General features: G+C 43.0%; 2 protein-coding genes across 2 annotated transcripts in view; both read right to left on the minus strand.

Moving 5' to 3' along the window:
• The window catches only part of GK5 (glycerol kinase 5), an 86604-nt gene that overhangs the window by 27484 nt on the left and 32168 nt on the right, over positions 1-26952 (minus strand). The window contains exons 5-11 of the mRNA XM_058661389.1: positions 22857-22988; positions 13933-14008; positions 12291-12352; positions 12049-12122; positions 11807-11867; positions 8658-8784; positions 3691-3795 (exon numbers count right to left, since the gene is read on the minus strand). Coding sequence (XP_058517372.1) covers positions 3691-3795; positions 8658-8784; positions 11807-11867; positions 12049-12122; positions 12291-12352; positions 13933-14008; positions 22857-22988 — 637 coding nt within the window. The remainder of the gene's footprint in view (positions 1-3690; positions 3796-8657; positions 8785-11806; positions 11868-12048; positions 12123-12290; positions 12353-13932; positions 14009-22856; positions 22989-26952) is intronic.
• On the minus strand, positions 15207-19076 carry LOC101517203 (BET1 homolog). The gene is made up of 2 exons (XM_058661391.1): positions 19063-19076; positions 15207-15647 (listed from the first exon to the last, which is right to left on the minus strand). The coding sequence occupies exons 1-2, from the start codon at positions 19074-19076 to the stop codon at positions 15302-15304; spliced, it is 360 nt and encodes a 119-aa protein (XP_058517374.1). The 3' UTR covers positions 15207-15301.

Raw genomic sequence — 26952 nt, forward strand, 5'->3', positions numbered from 1 at the left:
ATGACGGCTCAGGTTCTCGGGTCCCTGCCGTCCACCTGAATGGTGTTCTCAGCTCCTGGCTTTAACCTGCCCTAGTCCTAGCCATTGAAAGCACTTGAGGAGTGAATCTGCCTCTCAAATAAAATGAAAATAAACAATGAACGGTCACAGCCATGAGGGCGAACCGGGAGCTAGACTAAACTAGCTCCGTTCTGCCGCCATAGCGGCAGGACCAATCAGGGCGGATTCCTTTCTTAGGGCTGGGACGGACTGAACCACTGTGCAGGTTGGCAGCTGCGCGGTGGCATCTTGGCTAAGCGGGATCCGGCTAAGGGCTCTAGCCAAAACACCCCGCAAGGAGGTGGATGAGCCCTTGGTTTTGGGTGGCCAGTGCACCATGTGGTGCCAGGCTCTGCCTGCTGGCTGCCCAGCGGCGAGCTCTGGGTCTTTTTAAATTATAAAAGCTGCTCAGGGACACTCATGAATTAGACCAACTTTTGTATAGGTGAAACATGAATTCAAGGCGATTGCCAGTGATGGGAGCATGTAATTTTGTGCTTACACCGGCAGGTCTACTTTAGTCAGGGATGCTGGGCCACAGTGTCTTGGGCAGAGGCCAGTACAAGTGTGGGAATGAGATAAGCTGAGTCAGAGCAGCCACTGTCAGACACAGGATCTGCAGTTAGGAACAGGGCAATTTGGGGAGCTGGGGGGACACTCTAAATGGGATGAGGTTCCCACTAAGGAGCAAGTGTGCTGGAATGGGGGCTGCGTTCTGGCTAGGCAACAGTTGTACTCTCCCGCGGCACTAGTGTAACTGGGATTGGTTGCGCCAGGCTGGGCCAAACACCAACACCAACTGGTGTCCTGGGGAACCAGGGTAGACGTGGGACGGACTAGGCAAGGTCTCAATCCCCTACTGAGCCATCTGTGAGCTATACACGGGTATGGACGAGCCATGGCCGGGCTGATACATCCAACAAGAACCAGAACGGGGTGAAAGTCAGCCAGAAAAACCACTGTCCCTGCTAGGACAGAAGGTGAACTGAGTAGGGCTGGCTCGTGGACCCTCTGGTTTGTGCAAAAGAAGCAAAAGAAGCAGGATAGGAAACTGCCCAGAATAGGCCATGGAAAGTTTCCCACCGACATACATTTGGCATGGGTCAGGGGTGGACCAGGCTGAAACGGTTCATGTCATCCACTGGCAAACCCAGGCGCCAGAACGGGCTGTGGGTCAGGCTGGGTTTGGTTGCAACAAGAAGTAGTACACAAGACAGAAAGCCAAGGTGAGGTTACCTGTACTAGATTTGAATGCAGCACCCAACCAGCACACGTGAGAACCAGGAAGGGAGAGGGCAGAGCCAGCGGGGGGATTGAGGGGCTGGTCCCCTCACCAGACAGCTACTCTCACTAGATAGCATGGGCAGGGATGGGGACAGACCAGACTAAGGAAGTGGTGGGTTCCCCCTCTTGGGTCACTACTCCCGCAGGAGGACATCAGAACTAGGATGAAGGCTGGGGTAGCTAGATGGAGAGGCACTCAACAACATCTGTGAGGGCTAGATGATTGAGTTGGTTAGAAGGAACTAAGCTTTAATACCCATTCCATTGATAGGTATAGGAGCCAAATGGGAGGCGGGACAGACTGGACTAGTCGGCTATGCACATTGGCAGGCCAGGGTGGGAGGCGTGGCTGGAGGGGGTTATTGTGGGTCGCCCCCACTGGGCTGCAGCTCCCACTAGTTGATAAAAGGGCCGAGTACGTGCTGGACAGAACCAGGTTGGACTACAACACCCATTGGTTCCAGTGCAAGTAGGGACTGAGAGCAGAACCAACCCAGCAACTGCAACCACCAGCTGATCGTGGAGATGGACTGTGCCGGGCCCTGTGCTTACTAGAACATACGGGAATCTGATTTGGGAATACTTCAAAGTTTCTTTGAAGATCTCCCCAACCGAACTGCTGGTCTCAGAACCCTAGCCAAGAAAAGACAGAGGACAGAACAAGTCTATCAACCACCTCAACTATATGCTGGCAGCGAAATACTGGGCGGATGACTATGACAATCAATGGATTCTTCAATGACCTCATCGAGCTGGAAGTGGCGAGATTGGCAGCGATTCACAACTGGAGAACTATTACAACCACTTGAGCAGACCAGAGATGGTCTCCCCAAGAAGTCGTTGAACTTATCTGGACAATAAGATGCTGGACTCTATGCTTGGCATATGCTTGCAATGAAAGAATCTCAACTGAACTTGAACTATGGTAATGCAACAAGGTGGAGGAATCCACCATGGGGGAAGGTTTGGGGAGGGGTGGGAGGAATCCCAGTCCCTATAAAACTGTGTCACTTAATGCAATGTAATTAATTAAAAAAACCAAAATGAAAAAAAAAAAAAAGAACAACAGAAAGAGCCTATAGTGACCACACAACTTCTGAATATATACCAAACCAGCTGGAAAAAAAAAAAAAAAAGAAAATAAACAATGAGCATTCATTTTAAAAAAATGTTTTTTGAGGGGCAGTATTACGGTATAGCACGTCAAGCCTTGCCTACAATGCTGGCAATCAATACAGGCAGAAATTTGAGTTCCAACTTCTCCAGTTCTGATTCAGCTCTCTGGTAATGCCCCAGACAAAGGCACAGAGGATGGTCCAACTACTTGGAACCCTGTACCTATGTGGGAGACCCGGAAGAAACCCCAGGATCCGAGCTATGGTCTCACTCAGTCAGCCCTGGAAGTTGTGGCCACCTGCGGAGTGAACCAGCAGTTGAAAAATTCCCTCTCTATCTTTGCTTCTCTTTCTGTAACTTTGCCTTTTGAAGTAACTTTTAAAAAAACTAAAATCTTTAGGAAAAAAAGTTTTAAATATTTTTCTCTCTATGTTTCCACCACTGCCAAACATCATCAAACACGAATTTATGACAACAGGTTGATAAGACAATCGTGAATCATTATTTAAATACATATTTGAATATGGAAAATAAACAGCAATTCATAAGTGATTTAACTATGAAATACCTATATTTTTATCTGTTTTTCAGTTGTTTTAAGCATGGCATTTGGCAAACTTTTATTGGTGTGCCTTTTCATTTTGCTTATGATATCTCTCTATATATACATTGTAATCTTATATACTTAAATCTATTATTCTTTTTCTTTATAGTTCCTGACATCAATATTTAGACTTAAAAAAATATATATGTATATATATATATTTTTTCTTACTGGAGAGGCAGATCACATTTATGGAGGAAGCGTAGACAGAGAAAAAGATCTTCCATCTGCTGCTTTACTCCCCAAGTAGCCACAACAACCAGAGCTGAGCTGATGTGGAGCCAAAGCCAGATTTTTCTGGGTCTTCCATACAGGTGCAGGGTACCAAGACATCTTGGGCCATCCTTGACTGCTTTCCCAGGCCACAAGCAGGGAGTTAGAAGGGAAATGGAGCAGCCAGGACAAGAACCAGTACCCATATAAGATCCCAGTGCTTGAAGGATTAGGATTAGCCAAATTAGGACATTGCAGCAGGCCCTCAATATCTAGACTTTAACCATCCCAATATCATAAAATATTGCATATGTTCTTCCAGTACCTTCATGTTTTATTTGAACAATCTACTTGTTCCCTACTGATCTATAATCCTGTGTGTTCTTAACATTACACAAGTGTGACCTGAGAAATTTGTTGAAAAGATGACTCACTCAACTGCTGAGCCCATTTTATGGCAGTACCGGTGTCTCCCGCATTGCTCTCAGCCAGGCATACAACTTCTTGCCCAATCTTCCACCCGATTAATGGATAAAACCCTTAAGAAGCAAAGAAACAAAACACAATGCAAGTCAGTTAATACATATTCATTATAGACTTCTGCAATGGAGAAATTTTATGGCTGCAAAGAAGAAAACGCGAAGTTCCTCTGAAGTCAGGCTGCCTGAGTTCAAATCCCAGCCCTTCCACGTTTACTAGCTGTGGTCTTCCAAGTTTCGAACCCCTTGTGCTTCGTTCTTTTGGATGTAAAATGACCTACCTCCTAAAGTAGCAGGAAAAAGATGGGGTTGGGGGTGGGGCGACAGACAAAGTTAGCTAACCTGTAGGAGGACCGCGGCACAGTGCCTGGCTGCCTGGCTAAGGGAAGTATGAACGTCTGTTAGTCAGAGGAATGTATGTATCTGTGGAAACATGATAGTAAAGACTAGAAATGAGAAATATAAGGTGACCATGAGATTGACCTGCTGGAGGACTATGCCTACTGGGTTTGCCCATGGTTTTCAAACAAGACACCCACACAGGAATGACTTCATGCAGTGATGAGCATTTCCTAGCTTTCAATTTCACATCTCAGGGAAAAAGCAGATCTGAGAGAGGAATGGAAGGTAGAATATGATTTTAAAAACAACCCTGTAGTGAATTATGTGAGAAAAGCTGAGCTTAGAGTTCCAGTCCTCAAGGACATGGCTCCACAACAGCAATGATTTTGTCCCAAGATTTCCTCCATAAAGAACAAATAGAGAGAGAATCAAGATGGCGGAATAGGGTAAGGACACATTTAAACAGACAGAGAAACAGTGAATCAGGATGAAGTAGAGAGGACATATTCTAGGAAACAGGAAAGGACAGAACAACAGTTGAGGGGTACCTGGAGACTGACAGACACAGGAAACCTGCAGACACAACCGTGTGGTGTTGCAGTGACTGATACTCCAGCAGCATTCAGCCAATGGCGATCTGAACTCCACCAGCAGCTGACACTCCACCAGCAACCAGGTGGGAAGGAATTTTCACTGGGAGCTTGGGAGGTGAACCCAGACAAAGAACTGTCTGTCCTGCTGGTCCGTTTGATTTGTCCATGAGCAGAGACAGAGCAGCAGATCCAGATGGACAGTGAGAGAACAGGGTGGATGTCACAGCCCAGTCAGCCCCCTAGAGCTGAATTGGGCACCATTTTGCGTAAGAAGGCAAAGCAAGGGAAAGGACTGAGCATACGCTGAGCTGGGGGTGAACTCATTTCTGACTCAGTGAAATGCAGCAACATGGCATTCTACAGGTTCCACCCAGGGCATGTCTGGGTAACCCTCAGACCTGATGGCCAGCAGATCAAGAACTCTAGTAGGAGTACGTCAGGCACCATTTTGTACACTGTGGCAACAGCTTTAGGACGGCAGGGGACAACAGTGAACTGCGCATGGGCTTGGCAGCATGGCCTAGTGGCTAAGGTGCTCGCCTTGATCCCATATGGCTGCTGGTTCTAATCCCGGCAGTTCCACTTCCTCTCTATCTCGCCTCCTCTCAGTATATCTGACTTTGAAATAAAAATAAAATAAATCTTTAAAAAAAAAAAAGTGAACTGCGCATGTGCTGATCTCGTGAGAACTCACTGAACTCAATGAATTGCACTGCTCCCGCAGGAAAATAATACCGACTGTGGCATTGTATGAGTCAAAATAGATCCGTGTGGCACCCAGACCTAATGGCCAACAGGTTCCAGCAACATCAGTGCCACCAACAGCCTAAATAGATAGAACACCTGGTGTCTCCCTAATCCTGGGACCTGCTCCAACCAGAAGGGGGAAAAAGGTTGCACAGACAGTGGTGCAGCCTCAGCACGGTATCACAGGAGGTGGAGAGTGGTGAGCCAGGAGCTGGGGCTATGGAGACTACAGTAGAAATCTAATATAAGAACCCAGACCTGGAACTTGCTGGAGGTTGTGGCACGATTGGCTGCAAGCAAAGTGTTGTGTATCAACTGCAATAAGTAAAATCACATTGCAGACCTGTGGGTGACACAGCTTAGAAACCTGCCCCAAGGAATTCAACACACCACTAACCAGAAGTACAATGACCAAGAGCAAAAGAAGAGACAACGGCACAATGAATATTACCAAAGACTCCCCTGCAAAGGAGCAAAACCCTATGCCAACCTCAGAGTTAACTGAGGAAGACATCGAGAAAATGGGGCACACAGAATCCATAAGACTCATTTTAAAGATTCTGATCAACAATGAGAAACACATACAAGAGTTCAAAGAATTTAAGGAAGCAATAAAGCAAATCAAGGCTGCTATATCAGAAATTAAGAACACAGTAGAGCAAATTAAAAGTACAGTGGAGAGTCTCCAAAATAGAATGAAGCAAGCAGAAGGAAGAATCTCAGAATTGGAAGGTATTTCCTGTCACCAGGGGGAAACAAACAAAAAGCTGGAAGCAGAGCTGGATCAGGCCAAAAAAACTATTCAAGAATTGAAAGACACTATTAAGAGGCCAAATATAAGAGTTATGGGAGTCCCAGAAGGTGCAGAAAGAGAAGCTGAGTTTGCAAATGTATTTAATGAACTAATAAAGGAAAATTTTCCCTAATCTAGAGAAGGAATTGGGAAACAACTTCCAGGAGGGGCACAGAACTCCCAACAGGCTAGACCAAAAGCGATCTTCACCACGACATATGATCATCAAGCTCTCCTCAATCGAACATAAGGAAAAGATCCTTAAATGTGCACATGAAAAAAATCAATTGACATATAAAGAAATGCCAATTAAACTCACAGGAGATCTCTCACAGGAAACTCTACAGGCAAGAAGAGAATGGAGTGATATATTCCAGATTTTAAAAGAAAAAAATTGTCGGCCTAGGATAACATATCTAGCAAAGCTTTCCTTTGTCTTTGAAAAGGAAATAAAATTCTTTCACAGTCAAGAAAAGTTAAAAGAATTTGCCTCTTCCAAACCTGCCCTACAAATGATACTTCAAGAAGTTCTCTTGACAGAGAAGAGGAATAGCAACAAACAAAACCAAAGGCAAATGGGAAGAACATCCCAGTAAAATGACAACAGAGGACTAAACCAATGAACAACCCATTCCTAAAATGACAGGACCAAAGTACCATCCATACATATTAAACTCTGAATGTAAATGGTTTAAGCTTAATCAAACCTCATAGATTAATACACTGGATTAAAAAACAAAACCCATCTATTTATTGTCTAGAAGAGACACACTTCACCAACAAAAATCAGTGGAAACTATATTGCATGGGTTTTGTTGTTTTCTGTTGGTTTCATCTCTTCAAACCACTTTCTTCTGATTAAATCATTCAATGACTCGTAGATCATACAGTAGCATCATTTTCTTCAAGAAGGTTCTTGATTTTCATTTCTTCAGCTACGCATTAGTCATTTAGCAGCACGTTATTTAACTTCATGGTGGTGTTAATTTCTTTTTCCTCCTGATGTTGATTTTGTCTTGTGGCTTTTCATTTAAGGGGATGTATCGTAACTGTGTAATGGAGACTGTCATATCTAGTAACATGTCATTTAACATCATGGCATTGTAAATTTTTATTTTTCTTTCTATTGTTGATTTTGTATTACAATTTTTCATTTAAGGGGATGTACAGTAGCTGTGAAATGGAGACTAACATCCAGATGTGAGGATACAATGTAGTATGCATTTCTGCTTCCAGACAAAGATGGACTTACAATGAAACTGTTCACTGTATCTTGACAATAGGATGCTGGACTCTCTGCCATTGTCCATGCCCGCAATGATGGACATATGACTGTGTATGAAGAACTATATGTTAGTAATGATATAGAGGAACTTGGTGGGGGGGAGGGAATTGTGGAGGGGATAAGGGAAATGCCAGGAGCCTATGGAACTGTATCATAAAATGATAATAATAATAATAAAATGCAAAAAATTTTTAAAAAAGAATATTTAAAAAAAAGAACAAATAAGATGCTGGACTCTCTGCATGGTCCATGCCCGCAATGAATGAATCATGACTGGATATGAACTGTACTACTGTAACAATATGGAGGAAATCAATATGGGGGGAGGGCTTGGGAAGGGGCTAAGGGAATCCCAGGGCCTATGAAAATGTCATAAAATGAAGTAATCAAAAATTTTAAAATAATTATAAAAACTCAAATTCTCAGTGTTATTAAAACCCTAAACACACATAGATCACTACCTAAGAACCATCCCCCCAGAAAAACAAAACAAATGCACAGAAGATTTCACACACACACACGTTTACAGCCCTGTAAGACATGTCAAACAAATATAACAATATATCACAGATAAATATTTTGCAGAGATAACCAAAATACCCTAATCTTTCTGAACGCTTTCACAACATCCTACTTGTCCTTTTTCCATTATTTTAAAGAAAGATTTGTTTTTATTTGAAAGGCAAATTTACAGAAAGAAGAGACAGAGAGACCTTCCATCAGCTGGCTCACTCTCCAAACGGCTGCAACAGCCAGAGCTCGGGCCGTGTAAAGCCAGGAGCCTGGAGCTTCCTCCAGGTCTCCCACACGGGTAGCAGAGACCCAAGTACTTGGGGCATCCTCTGATGTTTTCCCAGGTCATAAGCAGAGAGCTGAACGATAAGTAAAGCAGCAGACACACAATGTCCATATGGTATCATGGCACCGCAGGCAGAAATTTAACCTACTGTACCACAGCACCAGCCCTCCTTCCCCCTTTTTATGCTTTTAACTAAGAGCAAACAAAGAAACAGAAATTAACTTTCTTTAAGAATAATAATAAAAAGTACATCAGAGAATATCCTTAACATAAAATAGGAAAATTGTACAGATATCACAAAAGTCAATACAAAGAGAATAAGTACTATTTTGTTAGTAAACTAGCTGAAGTCTAACTATTTACCTCCCATAGTGTGTTGAAGGTTATTTCCAGTATTAATATCCAAAAAAGTTCCAGTTCCCATGGTTAACTTCACATCTCCTGTCCGGAAGCAGCACTCTCCAAACATGGCTGACTGCTGGTCGCCAACCTACAAAAAATGCTCAATGAGCCACCATTGTCTCATCTATTACATTCTCCTGATTCAAAGCTGCTTCTCTTTTTTTACGTTTTCCCTAAAAAAAAAAAAAAATAAAAGTAGATGTGGGAGTAACAAGTAAAGGAGAGGGGTCTTCCTAGGACTAAGAGTCTGTGGTAACTAAAGTGCCTCAGGAATCCTTAACGGGCAACCTTCTGACCTTGAAGTATCACTTAAAATGTCTTAGGAATGAATGTCAGAATAAAACCTATACCCCCGAACCAACCAAGATTTCCCATTTTCAACTTAGAAAGGTCTTATTCAATAGTTAGAATAACTGACCTCACACATTCTTTTTTTTTTATATTAAGAATACCAGGCACACATTTAAACATAAATAGATGTAAATCAAAACCATCAATTTCTCAACCACATATTTTTATTAAAAAGAAAAATGGGACCATTTTGTCAGTGTAGTTACTATGGACCAAAAGTCATCTGAAAGGAGCTTTACCCAGGCAGACATTTGGAGCAGACACTGAGCCACACACCGGGGACGACCACACCCCAAAACTGAAGCCCTGAGTTTGGCTCCTGCTCTGCCCCTCATTCCAGCTCCCTGCTAATGCACACCCGCAAGGCAGAAGGTGAGGGCTCAGGCAGTGGAGTTTCTGCCATCCATGTGGCAAGCCTAGATGGAGTTCCTGGCTTTGGCCTGGCCCAATACCAGTTGTTGCAGGCAGCAGGAAACGTAACAAGGGGGTGAATCATTTGGCAACGGAAGCTCTTTCTGAATCTTTGACGTTCACATAAGTAAGCAATCAATTTAAAGGAAAACCTTTTCCACTAATCTGTAACTCTTCCAGTCACACCTTAATCCGACCCTGAGTCTGTCCCTAGACTGACTCTGATCCTCTCTAAAGGACCATGAATGCCTAACTGGGGAATTGAATTCCCCTTCCCCATTGCGATGCCCTAGCTATGGTGGGGACGATCTACCTAGAAAAACCAAAGGCAATCCTTCAGTTTGACAGTCTGTTAATAAGGTAGCAAATCGGGCCCGGCGGCGTGGCCTAGCGGCTAAAGTCCTCGCCTTGAACACCCCAGGATCCCATATGGGCGCCAGTTCTAATCCCGGCAGCTCCACTTCCCATCCAGCTCCCTGCTTGTGGCCTGGGAAAGCAGTCGAGGACGGCCCAATGCATTGGGACTCTGCACCCGCGCGAGAGACCCGGAAGAGGTTCCTGGTCCCGGCATCGGATTGGCGCGTACCAGCCCATTGCGGCTCACTTGAGGAGTGAAACATCGGATGGAAGATCTTCCTCTCTGTCTCTCCTCCTCTCTGTATATCCGGCTTTCCAATAATAATAAATCTTTAAAAAAAAAATAAGGTAGCAAATCATAAAGGCTCTCTCACTTCTGACTCCATGCAGCTGGAGAGAAAAAGTAGAATCGGGAAGGGACTCTTACAAATCAAAAGCAGCAAATTCTTTATTCTATCCCAAACTTCTATACTAGCAGACACTGGTTATGCAGCTTACAAAGTGCAAATATAACTTGCACCTTTAGTTTAAACTATCCTATCAGTATTTATAAGTACACTGCCAAGCATAAACCAAGCATTGACCCCCATCATTGCTTTTGCTTTGGTTTCTTTTTAAAGATTTATTTATTTTTGTTGAAAAAGCAGAATTACAGAAAGAAGAAGAGAAAAAGATATTCCATCTGCTGATGCACTCCCCGGATGGCTGCAATGGCTGAAGCTGAGCCAACTAAAAGCCAGGAGCCAGGAACTTCTTTCAGGTCTCCCATAGGGGTGCAGGATCCCAAAACGTTTGTCCGTCCTCAACTGCTTTTCCAGATCAAAAGCAGGAAGCTGGATTGAAAAATAGAGCAGCCTTGGGCCCGGAGGCGTGGCCTAGCGGCTAAAGTCCTTGCCTTGAACGCCCCAGGATCCCATATGGGCGCTGGTTCTAATCCCGGCAGCTCTACTTCCCGTCCAGCTTCCTGCTTGTGGCCTGGGAAAGCAGTCGAGGATGGCCGAATGCTTTGGGACCCTGCACCCTTGTGAGAGACCCAGAAGAGGTTCCAGGTTCCCGGCTTTGGATCGGCGCAGCACCAGCCGTTGTGCTTACTTGGGGAGTGAATCATCGGACGGAAGATCTTCCTCTGTCTCTCCTCCTCCTCTCTGTATATCTGACTTTGTAATAAAAATTAATAAATCTTAAAAAAAAAAAAAAAGAAAAAAGAAAAATAGAGCAGCCTGGACACGAACTGGCTACCATTTGGGATGATGGCACTTGCAGGTAGAGGACTAACCTTTTGAGCCAGCACAGTGGCCCCTGCCACTGTTTTTAAAATGCTTGAAAAGAGAGGAGAGAGGAAGAAGGAGAGGAAAGAGGGGGAAAGAAGAGGGGCAGGAGGGGAGAAAAGAGAAACGAGGGGTAGAGAAGAGGAGAGGGAGAGGAGGAAGAGGAGCATATTCATCCAGTGGTTCCTTCTCCTAATGCCGGTAATGGGCAAGGCTGGGCCAAGTGCAAGCCAGAGGCTGGGAAATCAATCCAGGTTCCTCAACGGGTGACAAAAACCCAATGAGTGGAGCATTACCACCGCCACCCAGTCTTTTCAGTCCATGGCAAGCGGAAGTCAAGAGCCCGAGTCAGGAATCAAAACCCAGGGACAGCAGCATCTAACTGCCAGTTCAAATTCCTGTTCCCCATCACTGTTTTTAGCCTCAGCATATGTGAGTATATCACTTTTAAAATTTTTTACATAGCTTCCCAAAAAACAATATACTAGCAAGTTAGAAAAAATTTACATTGTGCTTTCACGATACAAGTCTGGCCCTGTGGCTCCTTTTCCAGAAGACAGGTAATGTGCCTGTTTCTATCCAGGGCCTTTTAACTCAGAAAGAAAACATAGACACTTTAATTTTATTTTCCAATCTTTTGTTTTTCATAAAGCTAAACCTTACTATTCATAGACAATCCTTTGTTTATACTACACCAAGAGAATCATCAAGTCTCTTACTTACCAAGGCAACTATTGGTATAGGCACACCGAATATCTCTTTATCCACTGATCCAAAATGGTGGCTTCAAATAAAATTGATGAAAACATTAGTTACAGCTTCAGAAATATTAATTATTTGAAAGTAGACTGTAGCATAGTTTGGAGAGTCATGTGATAAAAAAACACCTCAAACATGAGATTAAAATGCTTTCCCCCACTACATCAAAATGAACTCAAGGACAATTAAGTCATGTTTATAATTACCTTGTGTCCTTCACAGGAGGCAGGAGGGAGAGTGGTATAGAAACCAAGGAGGTAATGAGACCGCTCCAACACATCTAAGCATAAAAATATACCACCAGAACATACATATTTACATTATTTCCAAACTCCTTTTTTATTTCCAAACACAAGTTTGTGTCAGTCTAAAACAGTCTTTCAATTTCTAAAAAAATATCCAACAAATCACATGAGAATCACTAATTCTAAAAAAAAAAAATCTTTACCTTATAAGGATCAAAAAGTCCAGTTGTGCTGGCATTTGAAAAATCTGTGGCATACTCAGAACCTAAATTTACATTGAAAATAGTACACACATTATCAGGTAGTATAAATCAATATCTATTCCAAGTTTATCATCTAGAACTTTGTCTGCCCTCAAGTCCATGCCCAAGTACGTGACGTCCAAAGTGAAGTCTTCAAAGAGATTTCCCATGTAACCTTTGGAAACGTTCATAGCTTACACAGCACTTTCATACACACAGTCATTTCATGACCCAGAGTGTAAAGATGACAAAATGGTTTTCTGTCTTCGCTAAGTCTTTCAAAGTAAGTTATTTAAAGAAAAAATGATGAAAGCAGTTTAGTGATACCAAATGATTACTACTTATATTCAAGTGCAATGTGGTAGATCTGGGCATGAAATTAAGTCTTAGCACTCTTTTTTTTTAATTTTATGATAGAATTTCATAGGCTCTAGAATTTCCGTTCTCTTCTCCCCAGAGTCTTACCACTCGAGAGTAAGTCTGTTACCAATTCTTATAAACCTTTACATATATGTTATCGATATTATTATTATATATGTGAGTTACGTATTATATATACTATATATTACTTATATATACTAATATGAATTACTAATACATCACACATTACTTATATAATACATGTTTGTCTTATAAACATATATTATATGTGTTAGTTTAGATATTATATGCTACTTATATAATATATATAAGTTTATCTTTCAAACATATATACATATCTAAAAAATGTATATAGATATTTGAAAGGAACAGAGAGAGAGGGAGACACAGATCTTTCCATCACTGGTTCATTCCCCAAGTGGTAGCAGCTGCTGGGACAGGGCTAGGCCAAAGTCAGGAGCCTAAAGATTCATCCACGTCTCCCACAAGGGTGCAGGTACTCAAACCTTTGGGCCATCCTCCACTGCTTTTCCCAGCCTATTAGCAGCAAGCTACACTGGAAGTGTAACAGCTGGGACAAAAACTGATGACCATATGGGATGTCAGTGTCTCAGGCAGTAGCTTTAGCTGCTATTCCACAACGCCAGTGCCTACCCAGTTCTTATATTAGAGACCTCATCATAATTTTAAATTCACTTTCTTTAACAAATCTGACAAAACAGTTTTTCTGTAATGTGCAGAAAAGGCAATCAAAGAAAAGTACAGGGCCTGCCACGATGGCCCAACAGCTAAATCTTTGCCTTACACATGCCAGAAATCCATCAGTGCCAGCTCATGTCTCAGCTGCTCCACTTCCCATCCAGCTCCCTGCTTGTGGCCTGGGAGAGCAATCAAGGACAGCCCAAAGCTTTGGGACCCTGCACCCACATGGGAGACCCAGAAGAAGTTCCTGGCTCCTGGCTTCGGATTGGCTCAGCTCCAGCCATTGCGGCCACTTGGGGAGTGAATCATCAGACGGAAGATCTTCCTCTCTGTCTCTCCTCCTCTCCGTAGATCCACCTTTCCAATAAAAATAAATAAATCATTAAAAAAAGGAAAAAAGAAAAATACACATACAGGAAAGGAGGAAATGATGCAAAAAGGAACTTGTAGCATTTTATTTAAATCCTCCCGTGCACTCAAGTTTTAGCCGCTTAGGGCAGACCTATCACGTTACACTTACCGTTGGTGAGCTTATGTAACAACCAGGTGTCAATAGTTCCGAAGCAACAATTGCCTTCTTCAGCGGCCTTTTGCACCTTGAAAATATGAAGAGCATCAAACCAATTCAAGAAGGTTGTTATCAAGTGCATGATTAAATGTGCAGTGTTAAGATATCCCATTTTACAAGATATGCTATACTCCTTTTAGCGAAGAGTATGTATATATACTAATTAGTGCATGTTTTTTTAAGATTTAATAAAACATTTATTTTTGAAGCCTATACATGGTTAAATTGTAAAATAGTGACAATATGAAGTATTAAACAATATTTAATTTTTTTTTTTTTACTCAAGTCTACTTTGTTTTGCTTTCTTTAAACAAATACAATGGATGGAAGCAAAACTCCTTTTAACTCCAAGTTCAATGTTTGAATATTTTTGCTATTTTGAACACATCATACAGCAGAAGCAATTCACTTTCTTTGACACTTTATGTCCACTCAGTGTTTAGCAATTACTTAACTTCACAATGTTCTGTCACACACATGGCCCACCTAAGTAATGAAAATAATAATTCCCCTTTACCTCGGATACATGATGGAAACAATATGGACATGATAGTATTACCCACTTCCCTATACCCCCGAACCTTTTTTTTTAAACCATAATTAACTATGTAACCATTATCAACAACAATACAATAAAATAAATTTAAAAATAATAATAATAAAACTATAGGTAAGCCAAGTCAATAGCACTTACAAGGTTAACATAACACAGCAACTACACTGGTACACATGTGCATTAGGCCCTACTAGAAATGACTCAGAAATAAGATTTGTTTAAAACCAAGGACCTTATGTACAAGAAAGACCGTTGGTAAAAGAAGCTGGTCTACAGTTTTAACAAACAAAGGAGGAAAGGGGAGTGTATGGTTTATATGCTTGAAGACATGTGATACAAACACATTTGCTCTTCCATAACAAACTGGTTTCCTACCTCAAGAGATCATTGGCAGGCTTGCCAGGCATTGTGCTACTCACCCATTAAGTTTCCCTACATAAAACATAAACTTACATGTATAGTAACAACATAATTTTATATTGCTATTCAATTTTACAAGGAGCAAATGTTAGAACAAAAATCGGTAAAGCCACACTGACCATCTATATCATTCAGCCATCTCAATATCCCCGAAAATCGGGGCTAACATGAACCACTGAGGAACAGTATTTAAAGAGCAAAGTATTCTCTCATGTGATTTACAAAATAAGCAAAATCCAATCATCTTCCATGGAAAAGGTCCAGTGTTTGAAAATTATGAATGTCTGGATGCTGACTTTTATCCAAGTGGTAATCCAAGCCATCAGGTGGGATTAAATTCTAAACTCACACTTGCATCACCTCAGTTTCATAATCCAATAAATGACAAAAAAACACGAAAAATGGAAACAGCGTCATATAGCACAAAAGCTTTGTCTGGCTTCCTCTGGATAAAATTTTTAGTTTTCCCACAGTTTTACCTAGAATCCCTGTTGTAGAGTCAAACTGTGAATCCATTTCAGCTAGTAATTTATTTTGATGTTTAACTTCATGGTCCATTTCAACGGACAGAGATTTGATAGCACTGACTTTGCTCCTCAGACTTTCGCTGAGTCTCTCTTTATCTTCCTCACAGGCGCTATACCCGCTGCCAGTGTAGCCGTAGTTGCCAGGAGGGACTCCTTCACCCAGCCTGCACGTCTCATCCTGCCAGAGCAGGGAGGAAGAAGGCAGGTGGGGGTGGAGTGTATAGGAAAGGGCCTGAGGCCACCTAGGCTGCACCTTCCATCCTGGGGCCCCCGCAAGCACCAACTTCTTCACCACAAGCGCCACGACAACAGTTTGTGTATATGTTATAATTTACTTCCATTTTGATAAAACTAATGTATACATAGGAAAATAATTCCTAAGGGTTTTTTTTCTTTTTTAAAGATTTAATTGATAACTTATTTAAATTAAAGGAGTTACAGAGAGAAACGAGACAGAAAGAAATTTTTCATCTGCTGATCACTCCCCACATGGTAGCAACGGCTAAAATTTGGTAGGGTTGCTGCTGGAAGCCAGGAGCTTCTTCTGAGTCTCCCATGTGGGTGCAGGATCCAAGGCCTTGGACCATGCTCTGCTGGTTTCCCAGGCAATAGCAGGAAATTGGATGGGAAGTAGAGCAGCTGGAACTTGAACTGGCACCTATACTGGTGCTGCAGGCAGAGGATTGCCTGGCTACACCACCACACCAAACCCCTCAGAGTATACTCCAAATGATCCTATGCAATTATTGCAGGGTTTCAGGTTTAGTGGGGGTAGGGGACTTCAACTGTCTGTGTAGTATTTCTGAAAAGCCTTAGTTTTAACTAGAAGTGTATTACTTTAATGGTTAAAAACAGTTAACTAACAGTTGTTCAGTACAAAGAAATCTCACACTGCCCAACAATAGCATTTTACCCACACTCTAACATTCCTCCCTTTTTTTGTTTTATACTGAGGAATCTTTCTCAGTGCGGGGTAGCTGTTGAAACTGCTGTCTGAGGATTAGCAATTAGACGATACGGTCCTGCATGGGAAGTCAGTACACAGTGACTCTAGTGAGTTTAATAAATTAGCACTCTTGTGTGTGACGTCAGCGATCACCTGAGGCTCTTGACACACAAAGCTTAGTCTGTAAAAGCCTCTTGAATCCACAACAACCCCACGAGGCATTAGACAAGGCCACACACAAAGTGGAAGTTCTCCTCTCCTTCGAGAGAAGAGCACAACCGTCTTTGATGGCCGCTTCTTTACACTAGAACATGGACCACTGAGGCCCTTCACGGAGCGACACTCTTGCAGCAGCGTCTTGGGCTTTCCACACCTGATGCGCTTGCTCTCTAGCTGGCTCTCCTGTCAGACTAGAATGCCTTTTGGGCTGATTCTGAGGCCACTAAGTGCTACCCGAGATTGTCAGTCTATGAGTCTGCTGTAAAAAACCGTTTCCCATGTGGGAGCATTTTAACATTCTCTGACATCTGAATTATTGCTGAATACTCTTATACTGGACTGTTTGGGGTCCGACCGCCCTGCTTGGCTGGCCTGCTTGCCCCAAGTGTGGTCTGACCCCAGCATGCTGGCGCAATAAACTCTGTTTACTGTTTGCATTACCAGCGAGACTCTTTATCGTTCTCTAAGAGTTGACTAATTCACACCCTGACGTCCGGGGGCTTTGGCCCACACTCTAACACACACCTATTTTTAGCAAAGACACATAAATACACCAGTATAGCTGACAGCAGGGGCAGCACAGTGTGGCCCTCAGGCCAAACCCAGTACAGTGCCTTTGCTTGTGCAAAAGGTAAGAATGGTTTTCAAATTTTTTAATGGTTAAAAAATATAAAGGCATGCTACTCACTGCCCATAACCAAGGCCTCACCAGAACACGGTGATGCCCTCTTACCCACAGATTACCCGTGGCTGCTTTCCTACAACGGTGGTGACAAAAAAAAAAGTCTGTGACAAAAACCTGCAGCACTAAAACATCACTATCCGGTATTTGGAGAAAAAGAAAAATTCCAATCCTTAGGCCTAAGCATGTCAAGGGAAACAAAAGCTCTCCACGGGGCCAGCACTGCAGCACAGATCACCTGTGCAGGCGGCATCCCACATGGGCACATTTTCAAATCCCAGCTGCTCGGCTTCTGATCCAGCTCACCACTTACAGTCTTGGGAAGCAGTGGAGGATGGTTCAAGTGCTTGGGGCCCCTGTACCCATGTGGGAGACCTGGCAGAGGCTCCTGCTTCTGGCTTTGGACTGGTTTAGCCCTGACCATGGTAGCCATGTGGGAAGTAATTTTAGGGAGGAACACAGCAAGGAGTGCCTAGAAGGTACTAAGTTCACAAAGAGCACTAAATTTAGAAGGTACTAAATTCATTTGTCTAATCCAAAAAATACTTATGAGCCAGGCCTTCTGACAAGAGCTAGTCTTTTGTGGACTCAGGACTTCCTAAGCTGGACAAATCAAGGCCAATCCTCCTCCTACTCCTATTTAGAACTCCAGTTGGCTCTATCCTAAGAGTAAGGGTAAACGAGAAGGGAATGAAGTACAATTCAGATTTAAATCACTTCAGGTATTAAGATTAAGATAATCTGCTGTCTGGAAGAGGAGAAGAAACAAACAGAACTTCTAGAGCAAAATAGCATTAAGTTAAGATTCTCATCATTTTTTTAAAAGTTATTTATTTTTATAGGAAAGGCAGAGTTACAGAGACAAGGAGAGACAGAAAGATCTTCCATCTGCTGGTTCACTCCCCAAGTGGCTGCAATGACCAGACCTGAGCCAATCCAAAGTCAGGAGCTTCTTCTGGGTCTTCCATATGGGTGGAGGAGCCCAAGGATTTGGGCCGTCCTGGATTGCTTTCCCAGGCCACCAGCAGGGAGCTGGATGGAAAGCGGAGCAGCCAAGACACAAACCAGCACCTGTATAGGATGCTTGTGCTTCAAGGTGGAGGATTAGCAAACTGAGACATCACACCAGCCTCAAGATTCTCATAATTCCTAACCACGGATTTTCAAATATGTCCCACAAACTAATAACCAGGTACAAAATGAGAACAAGGAGGGAGATGGGGAAGGGAAAAAAGGAAAGCTAATGGCAGCTATAGATATTATAATTAATATTCAACAAACATTCTGATAATGATGGAGGTATATTAATTACAGAACTAAAATTTTCAGAAGTTAACAGATTTGGAAGATATAATAGGGGAAAAATACCTAGAACGAAGCACAAAAGTATGGGCAAGACATAAGGAAAGGTGAAAGACCTAGGAAACGGAATAAGAAGGCCTAATGTATATGTACAGCTAGCACTCTATGTCCAGATCCTGCATCCAGGGATTCAACCAACCACGAATCAAAACATTCAATGACACCCGTGCAGTGGTATAGCAAGTTAATCTTCTGCCTGTGGCATCAGCATCCTTTTTTGGGAGGTGGTTCTAGTCCTGGCTGCTCCACCTTCCATCCAGTTCCCTGATAACGTCCTGGGAAAGCAGTGGAGGATGGTCCAACGTTTTGGGATCCTGCACTCATCTGGGAGACCAGTAAGAAGCTCCTGGCTTCTGACTTCCTGACCAGCCCAGCTCTGGACATTGCAATCTTTTGGGGAGTGATCTCTCCCTCTGTAACTGACTTTCAAGTAAACGAAATCTTTCAAAATTTTTCAAAAACAAATGGCATTGGGCCCGGCGGCGTGGCCTAGTGGCTAAAGTCCTCGTCTTGAAAGCCCCAGGATCCCATATGGGCGCCGGTTCTGATCCCGGCAGCTCCACTTCCCATCCAGCTCCCTGCTTGTGGTCTGGGAAGGCAGTTGAGAACAGCCCAATGCATTGGGACCTTGCACCCGCGTGGGAGACCCGGAGGAGGTTCCTGGTTCCCGGCTTCGGATCGGCGCACACCGGCCCGTTGCGGCTCACTTGGGGAGTGAATCATTGGACGGAGGATCTTCCTTTCTGTCTCTCCTCCTCTCTGTATATCCGCCTTTCCAATAATAATAAAATCTTAAAAAAAAAAAAAAACAAATGGCATCTCTATTGGATAATTTACAGCATTTTTGGTCACTATTTTGTAAAGAATATAAGGCAACAACTGCTTCCACGGCATTTAAACTGCATTTAGGATAAGAGATAATCTGGTATCTGAAAGGAGGGGACTGCCATAGGTTACATGAATATACACCAGCATTTTTTTAAGATTTACTTACTTTTTATTTGAAAGGCAGAAGAACAGAACAGAGTGAGAGAGAAAGAGAGATCTCTCAACTGCTGGGACACTCCCCAAAAGGTCACAACAGTCTGAACTGATGTGAAGGCAGAATTTGAGTCTTCTTCCTGTTCTCCCACATGGGTGCTGGAGCTAAGGACTTTCACTGCTTTCCTAGTTCCAGTCCCAGGGAGCTGGGTCGGAAGCAGAAGGGCTGGGACTCGAACTGGTACCCTTATAGGATGCTGGCATCCCAGGCAGAGGCTTAAACTAATACACCACAGTACCATGCCTCACTCAAGATTAATTATAGACTCATGGAAGATACAGAGTAGGTATCATTATGGGCTCAGAAAAGGAAATTATTTCCTCAAAATGATGACAACAACAACAAAAATGAGAAGTACATATTAAGACTGATAAACTATACTGCCTTAAAATTAACAACATTTTTTTTGGGCCCGGCGGCGTGGCCTAGCAGCTAAAGTCCTCACCTTGAAAGCCCCGGGATCCCATATGTGCGCCGGTTCTAATCCCGGCAGCTCCACTTCCCATCCAGCTCCCTGCTTGTGGCCTGGGAAGGCAGTTCAGGACGGCCCAAAGCTTTGGGACCCTGCACCCACGTGGGAGACCTGGAAGACGTTCCTGGTTCCCGGCATCGGATTGGCACAGCACCAGCCCGTTGCGGCTCACTTGGGGAGTGCAGCATCGGACGGAAGATCTTCCTCTCTGTCTCTCCTTCTCTCTGTATATCCGGCTTTCCAATAATAATAAAATATTTTTTAAAAAAGTAACAACATTTTTAAGAAGAAATAATTAAGAGAGCTTAGAGGCAGAGGACAAATGAAGAAAATACCTGCAATAAATAAAAAGCAAAAACATCATCCAGAATTGTAAGGAATACACAAGGAAAAAAGAAAACTTTTGAATGCACATGATAAAATCCAGTTTCCTGTTTGCTGTGTAAGAAGTCTGAAGCTGTCTCTCCCATCTGTATGCAAGGTAAATGAAGTGGGAAAAAAAAAATTAGCCACTCTTCTTAGATCCAGGAGAGAGCTGATGCGACCAGGCCAAAAGCCAACTAAACAAAAACAAACAGATGAACAACAGGTGAATACAGAGAATAATCGGTTACCAGAAACTGGAATCTGGTAGGAACACATCCTGCTGGAGAGACTAAACCGTGGCTTAGGTTTAAAGACTAAAAACAAAAACAAACAAACAAAACCCTAGAGGCCCAAACTTATAGGAATTCAGTACTCTTTTGAGTTACCTCCAGGAGCTCCACCAGTTTCTGCTGAATCCTGAAAAATCAAAGACGCACAGAGGGGAGAGTGCTTCTCGCAGGGAAAAGGGAAAAGTGTGTCTTCAAAGTGGGCTGCATGGGGGGTGGGGCGGGATGGAGACCTTTTTTTTTTTTGGTAACAGCCTAACTGAGGCAGGGGCAGGAGCAAGTTTCCTCTAACACTCCGGTTCCAGCCTAAAGAGCAGAAAATGGGGCAGGTGCTTGGGCTAGCCCTTACGCTGCTGCCTGCAATGCCTGCATCCCTTTATCAGAGTGCCTGGGTTAGAATCTTGGCTCATCTCCCCATTTCATCTTCCTGCTAATGTGCACATCCTGTGAGACAGGAATGATGACTAAGTAGTTGCAGCCCTGTCACTCGTGTGGAAAAGCCAGACAGAGTTTCCAGTTCCCAGTTTTGACCTGGCCCAGGCCTGGCACAGTGCAGGCCCTGCGAGGAGTGATCCAACAGGTGGGAACACTGTGTGTCTCCTCGCTTCTCAAATACAAGGATGACGGACTGTTTTGCCCCTGCACAAACTTCATCTCCTCAACAGCACTGTTGAATTAAAAGGTTACAGCCCAAAGCACTGCCAGCTCCAGGCTGTGTAAAGAAGTCTCCAGGGAAATCCAGAGATGACAGAGGAGATACAAGTAAGATGATGTGAGGGAATACAACACAACTCCCAGTGAGATCCAACATAAAACGTCAGTCGAAAAGCCTGGGTCTCAGTTCCCATTACCCAGTACATCATGACATCATGTACAGGTTGGAACAAAACAAACAAAAATCAGAAGGCAAGAAAGCCCAGTTTGAAGGGACAAAGCAAGCACAGCACCAGAATCAGGCATGGCAGGTCTTCTGTTGTTGTTTTTAAATTTTGGATAAGGAACTCTAAATCGCTGTGGTTAGTATAGTAAAAACCCTAATAAAAGAAATTAACATGATGCAAGAACAGAAGGGTAAGCAGAAGGATGGAAATTCTCAGAAAGAAAAAGGAAATGTTGCAAATCAAAAGTACTACTACAGAAATGAAGAAAGCTATGGGCTCATCAGTAGATCAGACACAGTAAAAAATAAAGGTGATCTTGCCACTATATGCATTTTTAAAAATGTCAATCAAACTTTCTAAACTAAAAAGAAAAAAGTATGGGGGGAGGTAATAAGCAGTATTTATGAACTGCATGATAATGCAAGAAGTAATAAGACTTTTTATTTACTAATAGTGGATGTATAAAGCATTATAACTACTTTGAAAAGGTGTTTTGACACTACTGATTGGAGGTGAGGATTATGTATGCAAACCATACTCTAAAAGTTCATCCCTATGTATAGGCAGATGCATTAGTCATAACAACCCAAAACAAAAGGAACTCAAATGCACATCCTCAAAACAAACAGATTATGGTAAAATAAGACGAAACAGAAAATAAAGATTGTTAGTTTGTACACAGTATATCACACAAATATGTTGACACAAAGGAATTTGAGATAAAGGATACAATTCCATCTTGTGGTTGAAAACATATTCAAAATTAAAGTATGGCAATAAGAAATAAACACATAAATTATAACACATAAATTATAAAAGCAGAAAGAAAATGTGATATTTAATTGTTAGTGTCCTAATTTTGATGCAAGTGATATCACACAGAAATTGACTATACAGTACAGCATACAGTGGTTCATTTGTGGTTTGTTCACCTTTATAGATGTATTATAACATAACAAACAGGTTTAAAAAATGAATCATACAACGGTGCCCTGTCTTCCAATCCAGTATACGGTGGACACAATTTTCCCTCAAATAGCCAATTACTATCTTAATTCCTTGACCATTTTCTATCCCCTGGTCTTTATCTTGTTTCTACACATAGTCTTTCCTTACCTCTTTCATATTCTGTAAAACCCAGGCCAGTCGCAGGGAGGCATGCTGGGTGGTGAATGTGAACAGACGGGCTCCCAGAAGTCGTTTACTTCTAGTGAAAAAATGGAGCACTCGGCAAGAACTGTGTACCAGCTGTTAAAGAACAATGCATTTTAACCAAATGCGTTTAATGAGGTATGCTGTTTCTATATCAATTCTATGCACATACAAAAAAAATAGAAAACAAGTCATTGAACTTCTTTTGTAAGTGTTATCTACACATTAGAACATCAAGTACAGCAAAATGATCCGGCATGGACAAATCTATATTCTAACATAGGAAAATTAACACATTTTAACTCCTTTGACCATCAAAGTCTTTCAAAATTTTACCTGTCTACTTATTTTTAACAATGGACGTAGAGGAAGCCAGTCAAGGAAAAAGGCTACATTTCTTGCACTCTTATTTTGTTGAGACATGTACACCTAACTCTACCAGCCGTACAGAAGGCTCGGTTCACTACTATTCAAATAATTATTATAAGAAAGTATTAGCAGACCTTTCAGAGAGAGAGAATATCTTACATCCATTGGTTCAGCCTCTGACGGCTACATCAGCCAGCGCTGCACTAGGCCAAAACCAGGAACCAGGAGTCTCCTCCAGGTCTCCCACATGAATGGCAGGGGCCCAAACACTTGAGCAACCTTTTTTTTATTTTAATTTTTTTAATTTCTATTTTTAATTTTGAATTGTATGGTACAATTCCTTAGAGTCTGGGATCCACCCCCCAAATTCCCACCCCCGATCGATTTTCCCCACATTGTTACAACAGTATAATCCTTCATAAGGAGTTACAATTCCATCAGTTTATTATTTCAGTGTGCCGCGACATGGCTGGTACAAACAATGTCAGAAAGTTCAGCATCCCACTGTCTAGATATGTCCAACAGTTTTATTGGGAGTCCATCCATGATTTGGAAGTAGGGATACATGCTGCATTGTATCTTCACATCTGGATATGGTAGTCTCTATTGCTCCGTCACTACACACTCCCTTTTTTAAAAATTTTTTTAATTCTTTTAATTAATTTATTTGTTTTTTATAATCTTGACATAATTAGGGCAAAAGGTTCAGGCACTACAGGAAGATGAGCAAGACAATTAGTTCCATATTGTTTCCTTAATATATCTAATGTAAAAGGGGATTTTAAGGGAGAAGCCCCACCCAGTCTCCCACCCACCCACCCCGGGTCCCAGATGTGGGGCATGCTCCAAGGGTCTTGCTCAAGTGGTTTTGATAGTTCAACAGTTCTGAATTGCTGCCAATCTCACCACTCCAAGCACGATGAGGTCGTTGGAGAATCCACTGATTGACATAGTCTATCATAGAGTCTCCGTTTGCCCAGTATTTTCATTGCCAACATATAGCTGAGGTGGTTGACTTGTTCAGTCCTCTGTCTTTTCATGGTTAGGGTTCTGAGTCCGGAAGCTGAATTGGGGGGATCCCCAAAGAAACTTTGTCTGAGGTGTTCCCAGACCAGATTCTTGTATGTACTAGCAAGAACAGGGCCCAGCACAGTCCCTCGCCCCAATCAGCTGGTGGTTGCAATTGCTGGGTTGGTTCTGTTTCCATCCCTGTCTTCCACTGGAACCAATGGGTGTTCGCAGTCCAGCCTGGTTCTGCCCAGCACATACTCGGCCCTCACATAAACCAGTGGGAGCTGCAGCCTAGTTGGAGTGACCCACAAGAACCTCCACCAGGCGCACTCCCTACCCTGGTTTGCCAGTATGTGTGGCAGACTAGTCCAGTCTGTCCCACATCCCATTCGGCTCTCAAACATAGCAATGGGTATTAAAACCTTGTTCCATCTAACCAGCTCAACTATCCAGCCTTCACGGATGCTGTTGGGTGTCTGTCTAGCCACCACAGCCCCTGTCCTAGTTTTCTTGCCCTCCCGTGGAAGTGGTAACCCAAGAGGGAGGAGCCCACTGTTTCTCTCCCAGGCCTCTCCCACTCCTGGATTATGCACTCTCCAGGTGGTTCTGTGGTTTAACTTGACATAACTAGCCCCCAGTGCCAGCTTCTGCCAGCTGATGCTGTGGCTAAGCCCAAACATCCCTCACCCACTCTAATTGTAGATTGCACCAGTAGGAATAATCAGCCCAGCCTGATTTTTCCCTGATCTAGTCTACAAGAGGCGCACAGGTGTTGCAGCCTTGCCTAGTATGGTCTGCCCCCATCCCAGCTCACACTCTCCAGTGGGAGTAGCTGTCCAGCAAGAGAACCACCCCTTTTTCCCCTGCTGGCTCTGGCCCCTCCATTCCTGATTCTCACATGTGCTGGTTGGGTGCTGCGGTCACATCTGGCACAGGCAACCTCACCTTGACATTCTGTGTTGTGTACTGCTTTTGTCGCGACCAAACCTGGCTCGACCCACATTCTGTTCCGGCATTTGGATTTGCCAGTGGATGACATGAACTGATTCAGCCTAGTATGCCCTGACCATGCCAAATGTATGCCAGTGGGACACTTTCCATCACCTCTTCTGGGCTGTTTTCCTCCATGCTTCTTGCGCTTACCTGCAGGGTCTGTGTCCTGCCAGAGGAGTTGCCCAGGCTCCTCCATCAGAACCCCTCCGAGTGCCAGGTTTCACGCATACCAGGGCATCCATGAGCCAGCACTACTCAGCTCACCTCCTGTCCTAGCAGGAACAGTGGCTTTTCCTGACTGGCCTTCAACCCAAACTGGACCTTGCTGTTAGATGTTTCAGCCCAGCCACAGCTCGTTCATACCCACATATAGCTCATACACGGCTCAGCTGGGGTTGAGACCTAGCCTAGTCTGTCCCACATTTACCCTGGTCCTCCAGAACACCAGAAGGTGTTGGAGTCTGGCCTTGCCTGGTGTGTCTTGTCCCAGTCCACACTTGTGCCAAGGGAGACAACAACTGTTTCCTGATCAGAATGCAGTCCCATTCCAGCTTGTGTGCCCCTTAGTGGGAACCTCCAACCAGCTAGGGTTTGCCCTTAGCTCCCCGACCAGGCCTGTCCCCAGGCAGTGTTCAGCATGCCAGTGGTTGCTCTGACTCAGCTTGGGACAGCCCGTCACCTCTCGCGACCCCTGCCTTAGACACTGTGGCTCAGCATCTGTGGCTCACGTAGACCACTTGGTACACACTCCCTTAAATGAGAAGCCACAAAATAAAGTCAACAACAAGGATGAAGTTTAAAAAAAAAAAAAAGAAGAAGAAATACAGCACCATGGAGTCGAAAAAAACGCACCACTGAATAACTAACAAAAGGGTGACAAAAAGAAAACACAAAAGCCTCTTGGGTAAAATGATGCCACCGTGTGATCCTTGAGTCAGCGATGAATTTGACAGGAGAAAAGAAAGTACTTGGAAGAAATGAAAATGAAATCAAAAACATCAAAACACATGGGATGCAGCAAAACTGAGCCATCTTCTGATGCTTTTCCCAGGACATGAACAGAGAGGTGCATTGGAAATGAAACAGCTGGGACATGAACCAGCATCCATATGGGATGTTGGCATTACACGTGGTGGCTTTATCTGTTATACACAATAATGGTTTCCTATGTATACATTCTGAACCCATTGTGTTACTATTACTTTTTCCAAAGGCTTATTATTTGTCATTTCTTAATATCTATTGGAAAAGCATATAAAGATCATAATCCAGTCTTTCTTTTTACTTTAGTCAAAATGATATAATATGGCATAGGAGTAAGGGGTTATAAGTTAGCTATACATGTCTTGGCTTTTTATAGTAATTTTTTTTTCTTTCTAGGTTGACTTTTTGAGCTAACCGGTTCAAATTCTACAATATTTTTTAAATCAATTGATGAAGTTTTAAATGTTTCCAAAGCTATATGCTATTCCAAAAGATGTACATTTATCACTTCCCTTTTTAAAATCACCATGATAAAATCTTATATATACTTTTGAAATTAGAATATCTTTACATAGAGGACGGAGGAATAGCTGCCAGGAGTAAGAGATAAGAGAGAACAAAAGCGTGTAGAAGAGATAGGGATGTGGTTAGGAAAAACCAACACAAGCAATCCTTATGATGATGGAATTGGGCAGCATGTTAC

This window comes from Ochotona princeps, chromosome 3 (assembly GCF_030435755.1).
Source record: "Ochotona princeps isolate mOchPri1 chromosome 3, mOchPri1.hap1, whole genome shotgun sequence".
Lineage (NCBI taxonomy): Eukaryota > Metazoa > Chordata > Mammalia > Lagomorpha > Ochotonidae > Ochotona > Ochotona princeps.